The sequence below is a fragment of the Oncorhynchus tshawytscha genome, linkage group LG17 (assembly GCF_018296145.1).
Source record: "Oncorhynchus tshawytscha isolate Ot180627B linkage group LG17, Otsh_v2.0, whole genome shotgun sequence".
Taxonomy (NCBI): domain Eukaryota; kingdom Metazoa; phylum Chordata; class Actinopteri; order Salmoniformes; family Salmonidae; genus Oncorhynchus; species Oncorhynchus tshawytscha.
Window position 1 is genome coordinate 19865195 of NC_056445.1, and position 19009 is coordinate 19884203.

The 19009-nt window shown below is 44.1% G+C and overlaps 1 protein-coding gene and 1 long non-coding RNA gene across 8 annotated transcripts in view; one reads left to right on the plus strand and one right to left on the minus strand.

The window, feature by feature from the left end:
* Positions 1 to 19009, plus strand: part of syt1a (synaptotagmin Ia) — a 200501-nt gene that overhangs the window by 148203 nt on the left and 33289 nt on the right. For all 6 annotated transcript variants that reach the window (XM_042300374.1, XM_042300369.1, XM_042300371.1 and 3 more), the window contains 2 exons: positions 6443 to 6625; positions 17784 to 17956. In XM_042300374.1, the coding sequence (XP_042156308.1) occupies positions 6469 to 6625; positions 17784 to 17956 (330 nt within the window). In that variant the 5' untranslated portion in view covers positions 6443 to 6468. The remainder of the gene's footprint in view (positions 1 to 6442; positions 6626 to 17783; positions 17957 to 19009) is intronic.
* Positions 986 to 11976, minus strand: LOC121839785. Of its 2 annotated transcripts, none has more exons than XR_006079232.1 (3): positions 11391 to 11976; positions 11004 to 11069; positions 986 to 4012 (listed from the first exon to the last, which is right to left on the minus strand). It is a non-coding gene; the product is annotated as an uncharacterized LOC121839785 (long non-coding RNA). The 2 variants fall into 2 exon arrangements; XR_006079233.1 differs by lacking the exon at positions 986 to 4012 and adding an exon at positions 6535 to 6661.

A 19009-nucleotide genomic window follows, 5' to 3' on the forward strand; every position in this document is an offset into this window, starting at 1 on the left:
GGCAGTTAACCCACTGTTCCTAGGCCGTCATTGAAAATAAGAATTTGTTCTTAACTGACTTGCCTAGTTAAATAAAGGTAAATAAAAATTTGTCTCATTATCATCTATCCTGATTCCTAGTCACTTTACCCTGCCTTCATGTATCTACCTCAAATACCTCTCTGCACACTGATCTGGTATTGATACTCTATGTATATAGCTCCATTACTGATCTGGTACTCCCTGTATATAGATCCATTATTGATCTTGTACTGGTACTCCCTGTATATAGATCCATTATTGATCTGGTACTCCCTGTCTATAGATCCATTATTGATCTGGTACTGGTACTCCCTGTATATAGATCCATTATTGATCTGGTACTGGTACTCCCTATATATAGATCCATTATTGATCTGGTACTGGTACTCCCTGTATATAGATCCATTATTGATCTGGTACTGGTACTCTCTGTATATAGCTCCATTATTGATCTGGTACTGGTACTCCCTGTATATAGATCCATTATTGATCTGGTACTGGTACTCTCTGTATATAGCTGCACAGTGATCTGGTACTGGTACTCCCTGTATATAGCTCCACATTGATCTGGTACTGGTACTCCCTGTATATAGCTCCACATTGATCTGGTACTGGTACTCCCTGTATTTACGTAGCTCCATTCTTGTGTATTTTATTTTATTCCTTGTGTTACTATTTTATTTGGATTATTATTTTTCCACTCAGCATCATAGGGAAAAGCTCGTAAGCAAGAATTTCACTGTAAAGTCTACACCAGTTGTATTCGGCGCAGGTGCCAAATAACATTTGATTTGATTTGATTTACAACCCAAGTAAAGCAGCCGTTTTGGTCAAGTGCTCTCTCCATCTCCAGTGGATAATGGTGTTTAGACCACTTTCAATTTAATGATTCAACTTCAAATAGTTTATTGTAGTCCTTTGTCTTTCAATACATTTAAGTTCCTTCATTCTTGGATATGGAAGCACATTTTGCAATCCAGCGTTTGGATGTCGTTCTAAAATGGCTTCCCTCTACATGCAGCTCAAATACTGAGTGAGTGGTTTTAAGCCACTCTTTTTGGGAATTAAATCGGAAGCAGGTTTTTAATCTGCAATGGGGATGGATGACAGTAGTCCTTCAGTTAGAGTGTCTCTCTTTCTTCCTTTACAAGAGTTTATTAAGTTAACCTTAAAAGCCTCTGCCTGCAGCAAAATGACTTTCTCCCATCAAGTCACAAAGAAAAATACATTTGGTATATGGTCCGAAGTAAGATCACTTGACTCAATGCCCCACAGTGCATCTTTCAATGTATTCAGTGATTTCAATTAGATTGACTTCAATGACATGGAGAGTCTGCTGAATAGTTTGTGACAATTAGCAGTTGACATTTAACTCTTTGCTAAATGGACATAATTAAACATTAACTGGCTAGTTAACTCATGGATTCTACACATAAGGTGCACTGTCATTGGATATTCCTCCCATTCTTTTGCATGTCCTTCACATGAAAGTCAACTTTTTGATTCCTCTCTGATGAAATTGACGGCAATACTCGTCGCTCTGGCTTCCCTGGCTTCAGCTTTCCCTCTCATCTCCAATGGATGTAGAGCCCGGCTGATTTGACAGCCTTGTAAATTCCTCAAACAGCACGGTCCAAAACACTGCCCGCTGAGAGTCCTGGTCCAAAACACTGCCCGCTGAGAGTCCTGGTCCAAAACACTGCCCGCTGAGAGTCCTGGTCCAAAACACTGCCCGCTGAGAGTCCTGGTCCAAAACACTGCCCGCTGAGAGTCCTGGCAAAAATGTGAAAACCTGCAGAACAGGCCCAGAATGAAAGCAGCACCCTTTCCAAACCTAAACCTTGATGGTAGCTTAAAGAACATGTTTCTAGTAGTAATAATTATACAGCATCTCCATATCTATCTTTCTCAGCCAATATACTGGGAGAGAGAAAGACGAAGAGATAAACAGCATGGCCAGTGTTGCGCCTGGGAGAGGGCAGAGTAGGGGTTTGGGCATGGAGGGAGGGAGCTGACCCAGTTAGAGTTGGGCTGGGTTGTGAGGAGGAGTTGGTCTGGTCTGGGGCGCCACCAGCCAGGCACGGGGTATGATGTGGGCCCTGCTAAGCCATCTGGCCGTCCTGTATTTGGGTAGGGCTCTTACACACTCTTACACACATCAGGAGGGATGAGCGTTTGAGATGGAAGTGGGGAAGTAGAAACTCAGACTCTCTGTGATTCCTCAGGTGCTTAGAGGAAAACGACTGAAAGCGAAAAGCAGCTGGTCTTGTTTTAATCTGTCTGCTATCCTGAATCCATTATCCTCCATCTTTGTTTAGCATGTTGATTTGAGAGATTTCCAGGCTTTGGTGTCCTGATATTTTAGCTGGCCTTGTATCTCCCTTGTATCTCACAGACTAGGTACATTTGACGTGTTGCCTCAGCAGTGGAACAGACTGTAGTGGGCGTGCTGGTGCATGACTGTGAGAGGAAGTGCTTTCATTATAACAAAGTTGATGCTTTGTGTTAAAAGGGCATTTCTGGATTTGATCGGCATGCATCATTAAACATGCTCTCTGTAATGTATTATTTAGCTTTGGCTTGAAGTTGGTTCATAATAAAGGCAATTGAAAGGGCAGGTATTGACTTATTGTTGAAATTGAGATATGATCGCTATGGCGATGACAGCCCATGGAAAAGGGAAAAGGTCAGAGGCAAATTAGCTGCCATCCAGCCAGAACAGAATGCTACCCCATGTTCAAGTGGGTCACCTGCCACACAAGAGTGTTCAGCCTCTATACAAGACTTGTTTATACAAGAAAACATAGAATAACCCTTTAATATTCTGGAATGATCCTGAGAAGCATCACTGTCTCCATGGGTGGTCCCCAACTCACAGTAGGCCTGAGAACATTCTCTCTCCAAGCATAATGCATTTGACAGTGATGTCACAATGCTCCAAGGTGTTTTACACTTTATATGTGACCACCTGCTCAAAGAGAACATTAAAATGGCCGCCTTGTACCAGGCCCAAGTTAGTAAATCCTTTAAGCGTTTGATGATAATTTGTTTATGAACGTCTTTCTATAACGCACCTGTGGTGATGCATTAATACAACAGTGATATCAACCCCTGTACTATACAGTTACCACATCATGTAGCCACTCATTCTCCCAGAGCAATGTCTATAGGCACAGAGCCAATAGCATCCATCACTTGCTGCTTTGACCTTGAGAGAGGAACAAAACTATCTGATCACGTCTCTGCGTCTCGACATCAGCCGCTGCGTCTCTTTGAATAATTGGGTGTATGAATAAGAAATGCACTGATTCAAAATAGATAAATGACTTGTTTCAGCTCTGTCACATCAGCTTAGCATCTAGGCCTAGGTCCTTTGTGCTGAGGACAAAGTGGCTCTATGGGTCATTCACCTGGTAGGTGGGTTTGTACTGTTCACAGGGGCCCAACAGGGGAGCGCCATCAAACATCAGGGCATGTTACAAATATCTCCCTACTGTTCCAGGGTGTCAGATGTTCTCTTTAATGATGGCCCCGCCGTGCTGATCTGGCCTCTAAGTGGATAGATTGTCTCTCTTGTTCCCACAATGCAAATGTGTTCCTAAATGGGGCTGTTTTCTGCTCAGGGTTTCTTGTAATTACAGCCCTTTGGTGGAGCTCCTTTGTTCAGCCTCTGTCTGACTCACTCACGTCTGTCAGGAGAGCGGGAAACTCTAGCAGGTGTGCATTAGGGCCCTTCGGATTGGAGTCTGACGTGGACGAACGTGAAAACATCACGCCTGAAGCCTACAATACAATACATGCCCTCCATTCCCTTCCCACGGGATCAATCCTATCTGCAATAGAAGAGAAGATGCCTCCTCCCACATACCCTACTCTCTCCTGAGAGCGGCATTATATTCCGAAAGTCCTCTCCCTGCCTGCACTGAAGTGTCTCTGTCGTGGCCCGTCGTGCCTCTCCACAGCTCAGCGCCCACACTAACCTCGATGCTGCCTTTCAAAGGGAGACAAGGGAAGGCAGGGAGAACATGAAGGTGTAGGTGGAACCTTGAACTAGAGGGGAGAGTCAAAGGGCTCACAGAATCACTGATTGCTGTGTTCATTCATAGCAATTAGCAAAGATTTCAGGGAGGGGTTTCAAGGCAAGTTAGAACCTGCGTTAGAACACATCAATGCAATTGTATACCCTTTATATAGTAGCCTGTAGGTGTATATTATGGTAAATTGTCATTATCGTGGCTTGTGTTTGACACCCTGAAGGATGTCTTTGTCAGATCTGTCAGGGTCATTAACTACGTGTTGACAACACAGCTGGAGAACACAGTCCTCTCGTGCGTTCACAGCGTGTTCCTATACAACAGCTGTCAAAGCCAAAGTGAGTGAACAACACCACCTCATGCTAACAGGCTTGCCAATGCCTGCAAAGTGAGTGAACAACACCACACCCTGCTAACAGGCTTGTCAATGCCTCTAAAGTGAGTTAGCAACAGCTAACACTCTTATCCTGTGAATACACTGCACCTGTCAGGAGGAATGGGCCAAAATTCACCCAACTTATTGTGTGAAGCTTGTGGAAGGCTACCCAAAACATTTGACCCAGGTTAAACAATTTAAAGGCAATGCTACCAAATACTAATTGAGTGTATGTAAACCTCTGACCCACTGGGAATGTGATAATAAAAGCTAAAATAAAAAAATCTCTCTACTTTTATTCTGGCATTTCACATTCTTAAAATAAGGTGGTGATCCTAACTGACCTAAGACAGGGAATTTTTACTAGGATTGAATGTCAAGAATTGTGAAAAACTGAGTTAAATGTATTTGGCTAAGGTGTATGTAAACATCCGACTTCAACTGTATGTAACAAATCAAATTAAATGTTATTTGTCACATGCGCCGAGTACAACAGGTGTAGACCTTACAGTGAAATGCTTACTTACAAGCCCTTAATCAAAAATGCAGTGAAGAAAATACCTACGAAAAAGTAATTAAAGAGTAGCAGTAAAATAACAATAGCGGGGTTATATACAGGGAGTACTGGTACAGAGTCAATGTGCGGGGGCACTGGTGTCGAGGTAATTTAGGTAATATGTACATGTAGGTAGAATTATTAAAGTGACTATGCATAGACATTAACAGAGAGTAGCAGCAGCATAGAAGGGGGGTGGGGGGCAACACAAATTGTCTGGGTAGCTATTTTATTAGATGTTCGGGAGTCTTATTGCTTGGGGGACTAGGCGCTCTGGTACAGCTTGCCGTGCGGTAGCAGAGAGAACGGTCTATGACTAGGGTGGCTGGAGTCTTTGACAATTTTCAGGGCCTTCCTCTGACATCGCTTGGTATATAGGTCCTGGATGGCAGGAAGCTTGACCCCGGTGATGTACTGGGCCCTACGCACTACTCTGTGTAGTGCCTTGCGGTCGGAGGCCGATCAGTTTCCATACCAGGCAGTGATGCAACCCATCAGGATGCTCTCGATGGTGCAGCTGTAAAACCTTTTGAGGATCTGAGAACCAATGCCAAATCTTTTTAGTCTCCTGAGGGGGAATAGGTTTTGTCGTGCCCTCTTCACAACTGTCTTGGTGCGCTTGGACCATGTTAGTTTGTTGTAGATGTGGATGCCAAGGAACTTGAAACTCTCAGCCTGCGTCACTACAGCCCGTCAATGAGAATATCTGGGCCATTTACTCTGCCGTCGCCCTGGTGACAGCATCGGCTGGTGACAATCTGCCCAGCACCTCTTAGCAAACAGACACCTACACACATGAAACGATTGTAAAATTGCTGTTCCTAGTTCCTGTAACAGAGACATGAATCCAAAGTAAACACACCTGGCTTCCTGCTGGTTGTTTATATGAAGTGCACAGTGGGGTAATAGTGGGTTATCCCTATGTCTTGCACGCTATAAAGGTTAGCAATACTATATTTGTTATCAATCCAATCACATGCCTGGGAAGCCATTTGCATGACTAGAATAGAACAGCATAAAAGTTCACACTTAAAGTAGAAAGTGGAGTTGTTAGAGGCTTTGTGAACGTCCCAAATGCCACCCTATTCCCAACATTTGGGACACAGCCTTTGTGTGGTGTGAAAGCCAGCTTCATCTGCCTAGGGCTGCTGGTAGAACCCTGCAGGATCATTGTGGGATCCAGGTGTGTTTACTCAGGCTGAGCCAGCAAATGGTCACACAGAGAGAGCTCCACTCACTCATCAATAGCAGCGCCAGAGAAAACTGTCCCTGGCAGACATCTGTCACAACCAGCTAATCTTCCCTGACTCTCTCTTTCTTTGTCTTTCTTTCTCACTGTCTCTCGCTCTACCTTCAATTTGCCTCGCTCTCTCTGTATCTATTTATTCTATGTACAGTGGAAGCAATATTAAATTAGGTATGTTAAACTCAACTCTTTCTCCATGTCTCCTCCAGCTTCTGCCTGGCTGCCCAGCACCACCATGGCTGAGAGTCGAAGGGAAGCCCTGGCAGCGGCCCCGATGTCCACCACTGCCTCCACGGTCGGTGCCAACGCTACCGACATCTCCGGCACCGGATCCAGCGAGGACTTCTCCAAGCTCAAGGACAAGTTCATGAACGAGCTCAACAAAATCCCACGTGAGTCATGTTAGTGGTTGGTGTCCCTTAACCTACCTGGTGACAGAGTGGTAATTGGTTGAGTAGCTACTTCCTGTAGACGTCTCACACATTCCTCAAAGCACCCTTGGATCTGTTCTTTAGAGACTAATTGCAATCAACAAAGTACAAGTGGTCATTATCACTGATTGTGGATGGGGACTAATGGTGTTACTCAGAAGTACTGTGACTACTTTTAGAAATCCGTTTGGCATTTGAGGTGACAAGACAACAAACAGCATTGTTTTGAAAGTTGTTTGTTAAGTATGTCTAATTTCCAAGATTGTTGGTTTTCTCAAAGCCAATTCAGTTTTCAATCTCCAAGGTTGTCTGTATTGCTGGGCACCCTGTGTTTCTTCCCTCCATCAATACCCTCCCCCGATAGGAGACACGACTACAGCATGTTGGAATCCTGACCAACTGTGAGCCCATCACTCCTATATAAAAATGTTCCACCCAGTGATTCCGGAGGAGACACTTGTCTTTGCCTGTAACGTCTGTGGAACAGTAGCAGTTAGTTTGGGACAGCAGCATCCTTTGTTTATCCCAAACCCCAACCTACTTATCCAGTGGATGTTGTTGCGTTCAGCCTCCCAAGTCCTAAATATAGACATATCCACCAGCTCATGTGGAAGTAATTCCCGTGTCAGGAAACGGCTCCAGTGAAAAAGAGAGGTTCTATTGCTTTAGCTCCAACGTGAATGACGCCACTTGTTTTATTATGCTGTCCTACATTCATAGCGCAGGGAGCCTGATTAGAAATTTATCCTGCGTCTGGGGAGGCTAATTTAAAACCAACAACATATTTGCTTTGGGAAATAAAGCAGTAGAAGCTTTAGACAGTAGTCCGTGGTCAGTATGTGCTGCCCTGGACTTTACCCCATCAGACCAGAGATAGACTTTCATTGATTGACAAGCGACGACAAACACTTCCTAGAAGTGTGTTGGAGCCATTGGGCGCTCCAATGAAATTAGCACCACTGAGGAGCATATGGAAGCCATGATGAAGACACTGTAGGGGGGAGACTCTGATGTCCCCTGTGCCTCAGAGTAATGGTCCCTCATATCAGAACTGTTTCACCGTGAGAGGGCTTGAAGATATACCACCTGCCACATCTAGCTACTAAAACACCAAATCCTAGCCAGCACAGCTAACCTGGTGCCTCAGCACTCTCACAATGGAGTTGTGTTACCCTTCCAAAACACCCGGTCTTTCCTTCATTTCACTGTCTGTATTTGGCAATGGCACGGTGGCAACCAGCCCATTAGGCTTTGTAACAACCCATGTACCACCTCTCTCCCTAATTATCACATTGCGTGATGTGGACAACGACTAAATAAGGGGTTGTTGGGTGTGCCTCAGACAGAGATGCTATCTGAAAGCAGCCCCCGAAAAAGCCACTCCATTATAGTAGAGTTTAAATTACAGTTTTTGCTCCAGCACTCAGTCAGAACTAGAAAACGAGCAGCTCCGCGCCGAGCGCTGCCAGCCTGATGAATGCCCAACAACGTGTTTGTGCCAGGGAATATCGATACAGCTAATCCCAGTATTGGGACAGGGCATTAATGAATAAGACAGAATCAATTCATTGCCATAGCAAATGATTCATTGTGGGTATTTCTACATAGAAATAGATGGTTATCTATAAGACTTGACTCCTGGAGGTAAAGCTGAATGCATGGTGTTGTCAGAGTCGGGCATCTTGTGCTGTATCTCTGGTATAACTCAGTGGAATGCCTTGTGACATTAACAAAGATCCATGTATTAATCTCCAAGCCAGAAGCTCCTCTTCAGCCCCATCTGTTGGCTGCTGCTGCTAGATGTGGCTGTTTCTCAAATGGAGTTGAATTTCATCCCTCCAAAAATCTTCAGTGTTTTCTTCATACATTTTCCCTTCTCAAAAGTATTTCAAACCCCCAAACATGGTTTTAAAAAACAATTAAGCAACACCACACGGCACAACGCCTCTCCCCCATGTGACCTACTTGTTGTGTGTAAGTACTGACATGTGTGTGTAACTGATAGATGCACACACACATACATTTCAAAGCATTAACATGTAGTGTATGGAAATTGTTAAGTCTTTTGTCTGTAATGTATTTTTCGTCACGTGCCCAGTAAGACTAGCTGTTGCCATTGGCGATTGGGGATTAAAATAAATCAAATCATTTCTCATTCGCTGTCTCAAAACTATTTCACACCAAGGAGGACCTACAACAAAGACGATGCTATTAAAAGCATTACTTCCTCCATTACCTGCTGTAGCTCCAACCGCTATCCCGGAATGCATTTCCACTTCAAGGATGTTTGTTGAGATTATTGCAGACTGTCCCACTTTTCTCTCTTTCAAGTTTACCACTAAAGGTTTGTGGTCAGACTACTGACAGTATTGGCTTGCATGAAGTAATGTGTATGGAGAACGCCATGTCATGCCATAGCGAGCGCCACACAAAGCCAACGGCCACACTCAGAGAGGTGTATCCACTGCAGCTGTGTCTGTTTGTGTTGGGCCGCACCACACCATGCTCAGGGCCTTGTGGCCTAAGAGGGAGGCGTTGTCATGGATTTTCCAGCACTCCCTCTAAACACCAAAGGGTTTTTGTTTTCAGTGACAATAATGAACCTCTCAGTGTTAGAAATGCTTTGCTCCATAACTGCTGTCTCCACACTCTCCTCCATTACTCTAAATAACATAGACAAAGGTATTGAAAATGACATTTCTAAAAACATGTCTTTTCAAAGGCTGTCAATATGAGTGGGTTTTTTCACACCTGTTTCTGTGGGTATTACACTGAAAGCTATACATACTCATTACAAAATGATCTGCTTTGGATTTTAAAAGAAATTAAATGTACAGTTGACTGAAAACTCTAACATTTAAACAAAAATGTTTTTGAATAATTACTGAGTAGTTTATTTCACTTAGATTCTGCTCAGAAATGACAGCACCCTTTGAGGATTAGACTGGTGGTAGATCAGCAAAGACAAACTTCTCTGTCCCTCTCTGTCTGGCTCTAGTCCCGGTCCTCTCCCGGGCCTTGGACTGAGCCAGTAGGCCTGACATGAGGCAGCAGGAGGGGGCTGGGGGACCAGAACTTAGAGCTAGCAGCTTACAGACGGGAAGAACAGCCCTCCTCGGACCAAACTTCTTGCCCCCTGCCCAACCGAGCCCATGTCAGGAGGGTGCTCTATGGCGTGCAGGGGGAGATCCCCCCCCTCATCAACAGTGTGATGCTTGACCCTTTTGAGAGTCCCAGTACGCTACCTCCCACCTCCAGAGTAGCCTTTCAAAGAAGGGAATCAGAGGCCTGGTCCGAAACTCAATCACTTTCTTCCTCATTAGTTTTACATAAATCTTAACACAAAAACCAGTTTGTGTAGCTAGTTATTTTTTCTGTTACATATTCATCCTACCCCATTTGCAGCTCTTGTTGCACTGTCATTGTTGTTGTTCCCACAGTGGGAAAGGGCAAGGACTGGGGGTGCTGCTCTTGTTGGCATAACAACATGTAATGTCAAGGTTAATTGACCAACAGTGTGCTGTCACAATATATTAGTTTGTGTTGCCATGCCTATTACCCTGATACATCACCCCCACCCCCACCCACTACTGTTGCCAGTCTATTGGATCCTTTGTATAATGATGTAAGGGGGCACGTATCTCCTCAGAGGACCATGGGTAATGTGATGACAAGCAGGAAGCTCCCCCTGTGCCCCGAGGCAGACCCCAAGTGACTGATTACTATGGGCCCGTCCCATCAACCTCACCCGTTGTGAAAAATCTAACCGCTCCGACTCCCCCAGACTGCCTCTGCCCTGTGGCCGGAAACATTGAGATAGTATGGAAATCTGCCCCAAAACTAGGCAATGAAATAGAGCCCTTTAGCTTCCATTTTTCCTACTCTGTGTCTCACCGATTTGACTGATCCTGTTCTATCTATTGCCACACTGACAGTGGTTGTGTCTCTCAGTTGAGCATCACTTCAATAGACATCAGTGCACATAAATGTACACTATACTCAATAATATACTAAATATGCTGTACATCAATGTTACTTTTTAACTCTGCATTGTTGGGTAAGAGTTTCACGGTAAAGTCTACACCTGTTCTTGTCAGCACACGTGACAAATACAATTTGATTTGAACAATACCCATCAATATACACATCAATAATATGCATCAATATTACATTAATATTCACATCAAAACACTAAAAGCAAAACACAATCATAGAAAACAAACATTATTCAGTAAAAAAGGTCCTCAATCGTTTTGAATTGTCCCAGTGGCACCAATTCATCCAATTTTAGAGAGCCTTGGAGATCATTCCAGATGAAAAAAAAAACAGATTTACCTACCTGTAACTCAGTGGAGATTGTAGGGATCTCCAGTTTGCCATCCCTAACGTCTGGTATCTCGTATGTCTAGAAGTTAGTAACGATTAAGTAACAATGAAGTTAACAATGAAGCTACAGAATGCAGTGATGTGTACTGAACGAATTGTCTGTAATAAACACTAGTGCACTGTGATAAACTGCATCCAAAGGCTTAAATACAGTGGCAGCTGCATTCATATAGGCAACATCCCCATAGTCTATAACCCAGAATGAATGTTGACTGAATTATTTGTTTTCTGCTATTTATTTCAAGTCATGACAGATTCCTTTAAAATAAGCTGTTAAATAGAGCCAAGAGTCTCTTACATATGAAGTTCGGTAAAATGGCGGACTTTGTGAGAGGATTACCTTTCAGTTACTGTAACCTTTTCTTCTTCACATCCACAGAGATTATGTCTGAAAAGATGTGTTAGAACCAAAAGTCCCTCATCCTGTTTGCATTGTTCCATGTGTCAAGAGTTCCATAGCCTTTGGCAGTCTGCAAGGTTTTGTTAAAAAACCCTGTCTGATAACTCAGCTGTCATATTTCAATGGTCCCCATTCCAGCCGGTTATCAGATCAATTCTGTCTGGAAGAAAAAAAACAAAGGTTTGATAAGAAAGCGGGCGACTCGGAGCGCCAGACAAATGCAGCTGGAGCCTCCTGGTTCGGAGCGAATGAGCCAAAAGGCCCTGCTGTGTCCTTGAAAGCACCCGGAGGACGTTGATATTCACAGCTGAAAGCCGTCTCATTGTGTGGCGTCGAGGCACATTGGCTGCCGCTGACTGGATGGTTTTTGACTACGGCTGCAGAAATGTGATTTGCGCCTCTCCTCCGGAGCTGTGAACACCAAACACGCATTCCATCATCCAGCGCCTGAATCATTTTCCGTTCACCGTTGTCTGTGGCGAAACGAGAGTTAACTACTGCTTAAAGTTGAAGTGCAGTGCACCCGCTGGCGTCGCGGTCTCAAGAGAGAATAGACGCACCATGTAGTTAATTAGGGAATGCTTTTATTGCTTTCGGGGACTCAGTTTATTTTAATTAAGCAACACAAAAGTGTCTTTCAGTATTAGACACATGCCCAATAAAATAGATAAATAAGGCCTGAGTTATTGCATTGGATTTCACAGCAATGGGCTGTGCATTATAACAGTTGTACCACTGATGACAACACATTGTAAATAACCACAGAAGGTGGCAGTACCATTTAAACATATTATATTTCATGATGCACAACGGAATCCAATTGCAGTGCAATCTGCCTCGTCAAAATAATGCCAAATTTCACTGTTATTTTCGCGATCGTTTGTAGAAACGGACCACAGCGCAGCGGATGTTGAGTTCCACATAATTTTTATGATAAAGTGAAACTTAACAAAGACAAATGAACAATAAACTAACAACGAACCGTGACTACAGAGGTGCTACGTGCACTAACTCAAACACAATATCCCACAAACACAGGTGGGAACAAACACTACTTAAATATGATCCCCAATTAGAGACAATGATTACAAGCTGTCTCTAATTGGGAATCATACAAGTCACCAACATAGAAACATGAAAACTAGAACACCCACATAGAAAAAATAAACTAGACTAACCCCCCCAGTCACGCCCTGACCTACTCCACCATAGAAAATATGGACTCTCTATGGTCAGGATGTGACAGTACCCCCCCCAAAAGGTTCGGACTCCAGCCGCAAAACCTGAAACCAAAAAGGAGGGTTAGGGGGGGTGTCTAGTGTCGGTGGCGGCTCTGGTGCAAGAAGAAGAACTCTCTCATCCCGTGGATCCGCCAGCATCGGAGGGAGCTCTGGTGCGGGATGAAGAACTCTCTCATCCCACGGATCCGCCCGCATCGGGGGCGGCTCCGGTAAGGGACGGAGAACCCGCTCAGCTCGCGGATCCACCATCCCTGGTGGTGGCTCTGGTGTGGGCTGAAGAACCCGCTCATCCTGCGGATCCAGCCATGGACCCAGGCTGAACACTGTGCCCGGACCAGACCCAGATGCAGAGGAAGGCTCCTGACATGGAACGGGACTGGACACCGGCCCTGGCCTGGACATCGGTGCAGAGGAGGGCTCCTGCCATGGAGCTGGACCGGAAGCCGTGTTTGGACTCTACATTAGCACAGAGGAAGTCTCCTGTCCTGGAGCTGGACTGGACACCGTGCTCGGACTGGGCATCGGCGCAGAGGAGAGCTCCTGCCATGGAGCTGGACTGGACGCCGTGTCTGGAAGCTCCGGAACGTTGACCCTCGCTGAAGGTTCCGGACCGTTGACCGTCGCTGGAGGTTCTGGACCGTGGACCGTCTCAGGAGGTTCCAGACCGCTGACCATCGTTGGAGGTTCCGTACTATGGACCGTCTCAGGAGGTTCCGGACTGGGAACCGTCGCCGGAAGCTCCGGACTGGGAACCGTCGCAGGAAGCTCCGGACTGGGAACCGTCACCGGAAGCTCCGGACTGGGAACCGTCGCCGGAAGCTCCGGACTGGGATCCGTCGCCGGAAGCTCCGGACTGGGAACTGGACTGGGAACCGTCTACCACCAACCTACCGAAGCGCAGCTCAGAGTAAATAGTTATTGCATTTTCCTTTTCCAAATGGGCAGTAATTTAGAATGCATAAGATACTGTATTTACGATAGCACAGCTTCACCCTTTGTTCCTCAGTCTTCCCGCTCTTTCACTCAAACCCAACCCTTTTCTTTTGTGTAACAAGCTGTCATATCTGTTCCGCCCGCTAGGGACGTTTTCCTTTATGATGTAATTTGTAATCAAGTTATGATTTAATTATGTGTATGTGTAATTCTGTGTGATTAGTTAGGTATTTAGTAAATAAATAATTAAACCCAATTTTGTATTGCTGATTCAACTTGTTAGCCAGGGTTCGTGCAGATAACCAAGAATTTACAACTTTCAGATGAGACTGAATTAAGATGACGATTAATATTGACTGCTATTGATGTAAAATATTACTAGGTCTTTAAAAGTTTATTCGGGAAGATAACAGCTCTATAAATATTATTTTGTGGTGCCCCGACTCTCTAGTTAATTACATTTACATGATTAGCTCAGTCAGGTAATATTAATTACGGAGAAATGATTTTATAGAATAGCATGTCATATCACTTAATCCGGCATAGCCAAAGACACAACAATTATATAAAGATATCGATAATTACCATACTAATGCAAAGTGACATAATTTTACCACTAAAACAATTATAGCAAACAAGTTTCAAAACAATATTTTGTATTTTTCAAATGTTTTTCTTCAACAACTTTGTGAGCAGCAGAAAACCAGTTTTTCGGAGACCACAGCTCAAGGGGGTGAATTCAAAATGGGGTGGATCGGGGGAGATTGTCCCTGCCATTAGCACACCACTGTGCCAAGGCCAATGCTGTAGATCCCAAAGATATTTTAGAGCATCACTCAATGTTTTTCCTAAAAGGAGAGTGCTTATCGATTTTGTCAACAGCGCATTGATTTTGTTCTCTCCCCTACCCTCCTCTCTGACGGCGAGGAGGTGAGGGAAATTCAGTGAAGCGCTGGTGAGCCAAAGCCCCAGGGAGAATAGACCGTCATATATTTCTCCTGTGATGGTTCTTTCTAGTGGCCCGCAGATATAGAGTCTTCAAAGTAGCACTGAAAGGTGACAAACATTAGATTTACAATGAAGCCAATTGCCTCCCATTGTTCCATACGAATAGAGTTAGTAGTACCACAACAGGTTTCTGAGTAGTGTACAGAGAGGAAATGTACTATGTAATCTTTTCTATGGTCATAATTATTCTGTAATTATACTGAACAAAAATATAAACGCAATATGCAACAATTTCAACCATTTTACTAAGTTGCAGTTCATATAAGGAAATCAGTCAGTTGAAATAAATACATTTGGCCCTAATCTATGGATTAAACGACTGGGTTGGGGAGCAGCCATTGGTGGGCTTGAGAGGGCATATCACTAGCCACTTTAAACAATGCTACCTAATATAATGTTTACATACCCTACATTATTCATCTCATATATATATATATACTATACTATATATACTATACATATGTATATATATACTATATATATACTGTACTCTATCATCCACTGCATCTTTATGTAATACATGTATCACTAGCCACTTTAACTATGCCACTTTGTTTACATACTCATCTATATACTGCACTCAATACCATCTACTGTATCTTGCCTATGCCGCTCTGTACCATCACTCACTCATATATCTTTATGTACATATTCTTTATCCCCTTACACTTGTTTCTATAAGGTAGTAGTTTTGGAATTGTTAGCTAGATTACTTGTTGGTTATTACTGCATTGTCGGAACTAGAAGCACAAGCATTTCGCTACACTCGCATTAACATCTGCTAACCATGTGTATGTGACAAATAAAATTTGATTTGATTTGATGAGCCAGGCCCACCCACTGGAGAGCCAGACCCAGCCAATTAGAATGAGTTTTTCCACACAAAAAAGCTTTATTACAGACAATTCTCAGTTTCATCAGCTGTCCGGATGGCTGGTCTCAGATGATCCCCAGGTGAAGACGCCAGATGTGGAGGTCCTGTGCTGGCGTGGTTACACGTGGTCTGCAGTTGTGAGGCCGGTTGGACGTACTGCCAAATTCTCGAAAATGACTTGGAGGCGGCTTATGGTAGAGAAATAAACATTCAATTCTCTGGCAACAGCTGTGGTAGACATTCCTGCTGTCAGCATGCCAATTTCACGCTCCCTCAAAACTTGTTTGACAAAACTGCACATTTTACAGTGGCCTTTTATTGTCCGCAGCACAATGTGCACCTGTGTAATGATCATGCTGTTCATTCGGCTTCTTGATATGCCACATCTGTCAAGTGGATGGATTATCTTGGCAAAGGAGAATGCTCACTAACAGGGATGTAAACAAATACGCTTTTTGTGCTTATGGGAACATTTCTGGGATCTTTTATTTCAGCTCATGAAGCATTGGACCAACATATATGTTGTGTTTATATTTTTTTTCAGTATAGCGTGGTGGAATTTATTCAGGTGGGAAAACTGTTCAATTATCAGATCCTTCAGTGATAAAGTAAATCAAACCAGCCTGAATCTACCACACGGTCTCCATCTTGTGTTTGGTAAATATTGACAAAAACATAGTTTGTTTGCTGATGGGCCTGTTGGTGGCCCTCTCTGTTGCTGATGGGTCTGTTGGTGGCCCTCTCTGTTGCTGATGGGTCTGTTGGTGGTCCTCTCTGTTGCTGATGGGCCTGTTGGTGGCCCTCTCTGTTGCTGATGGGCCTGTTGGTGGTCCTCTCTGTTGCTGATGGGCCTGTTGGTGGCCCTCTCTGTTGAAAGGAGGTGTGGGTTGCAAGGTGTATGATGTTTGTGAGCAGAAGCTGTAATTATCCCTCCAGAATGGAGGAGCCTGACACTGTGTTTCTGTCCTCATTATTTACAGCACGTCTGGCCACTCTGATACTTTTAACAACCCACTTTTGTGCCGTGCATAGCTGGTGGCTGTGTGTGTGTGTGTTCTGTCGGGGAGAACTGCCTGACTCCTGTTGTTTAGATGGGCGTCCCTGTTTGTCAGCAGGCTGTTAGAGTGATCACTGTGTTGTGGAGCTGAGCGGCTCCCTGTCTGCCTGTGACAGCCCTGACTGGACCTTTCAGCTGGACTGTTTAGTCCATTCAGCCTTATATAAAATAGGGCCTACAGTGGGGAGGAAAAAAACATGTCATTACATTCTCAGTTAAAGTAACATAACGGTCCATGGCTGTTTTAGTATCCTTTGCCGAGTAGGTCACATCCACGAGCAATGCTAAGAAATTGACTGGCAACATAACAAAAGCTCTCAAAGAAAGTTCTCAGAAACTGGCTAGTATGAGATGAATCTGAGACAAACGTATGAATAGGAACTCTCTTTGAGAAAGAAGTGTCAAAACCCATCAACATGATGAGTGGTCATGCAATCACTGACTCGACATGGTCACGCTACAGTTGGTAACTCGCTCTCCAACAGGCCCTGCAAATGACCTCTACACCCTGACCTGTGTGCCCGTGATTGGTGTGAAAGTATCAGTTGTCAGAGCGAAATGTTTTGTTTAAATGGCAAGTGGAAAATACCAACCTCTGTTATTTCCACTAAATTGGCTGAGGATGCCATCGGGACGCTTAAAACGTCTCTCTTCGAGGGCAATCATTAGGAGTCCATGTCTCGACTGCAGATCGGGGACTCTGCCACCCACCACTGTTGATCCAAGTCTTCCGTCTGCACATTACCTTTACATTTGAGTCATTTAGCAGACACTCTTATCCAGAGTGACTTTCAGGAGCAATTAAGGTTAAGTGCCTTGCTCAAGGGCACGTCAGCAGATTTTTCATCTAGTCGGCTCTGGATTCGAATCAGCAACCTTTCAGTTACTGGCCCAACGCTCTTAACCGCCATCCTACATCTTTATGTCTTTCTCTATGTCCTCATTCACTCCGGCTGCTGCTGCAGCCGCTATCTTCAACAAGTAGTCTCAACGTCCCGCCATCAGAATCATTCGTCAGATGCAGGGAGATGGTGAACAGGCATTTCTGGTCAGCTCGGGCCTAGTTTGAAACAGACAATGGTGCCATATTCTGGACGAGGCACTTTTGGTTGTTTGAGAAAAGAAGAGTGAGAGCAATGGTGCGGTTTTCTTCATCCAGGTATGGCCCCCATCTTTGACATAAGCTCGTCTAACCTGTGTCCCTGTGTGTCCTTCTCCAGTGCCAAATTGGGCCATCGTCTCCATCGCCTTCGTGGCCGTGGTCCTGGTCCTCTCCTGCTGCTTCTGCATCTGTAAGAAGTGGATATTCAAGAAGAAGAACAAGAAGAAGGGCAAAGACAAGGGCAAGAATGCCATCAACATGATGGACGTGAACGACGGTGCGAAAACCGAGGTAAAGACTTTGTACTACTGCCATTGAACACTATTGATTACAGTTAATAGTTTGTTAGTCAACAGTAGTATTTGATAATGCCAAGTTTTTTTTGTATTTTCTACTGCATCATATATATGTATATAACTTAGCTTTTACTTCAAGGTAAAAAAAAAAATGTTTATATACATTTTTATACATTGTGAGTCTCTTTCATTTTATCTGTGACTGACTGTAGCCAGAAATGACGTCACTGACTTTTATTACACTTACCAGGCACCTGTACATTGATGATTGAAACCTATAAATTAATGCATATACAGTATATGTCAGAATAATAATCTTCACATAACAAAGCGATTTCACTATACAATTTATCAGACATGCATATAGTTTAGGCCAGGGGTAGGCAGTCGTTTTGGCTCGAGGGCCAAAATTCAACGTAGGGCCGCACAGATTTTTTTTAGATACTTTGTATCTAGTTTTAAAAGTTCAAGTGCGACCTGGAGTGTTTTGTTATAACCCAAAATAATTGAATGGGCCGTAGTTTGACCCGCACCTAACTCTCCCCCAAGAAGACCAGTGGACACACATAACACACGACTTGTGTTGACATTGTTGCGTCTGCGATGACTCCTCCCCATCCACTCTGATTGCAGGACTGTTAAGGAAGCCTGTCGTTTATAATCGCCTCAGAGAGAGAATTCAATCTCTCTTTCTGTTCCTCTCAGTATTTTAATGTGTTAAGAACAATGAACGCTGAGTACGATATGCTGTATTGCCAGTGGTATCAACCCAGAGAAATGACATTAGCTAATTACCAGCGAGGGGAGTGAATTAATTCCGCCCTCCCTCTCCAACGCACACAGAGAGAATAGGGTACACACAGCTCTTTAACCCCAGTTAGAATGCTAATTGCATTAACGAAGGCTCTCAACCCCCCGAAGTCTGTCCACGCCAACACCGCTCACATCATCAATCAGGGACATTGAATTGGGGTAGTAGACAATGCCCTGTGAGATGATGTAGGAGTGGGGAATTGAATAGCCACACAGGCCAGAGATGCAGGGGTGT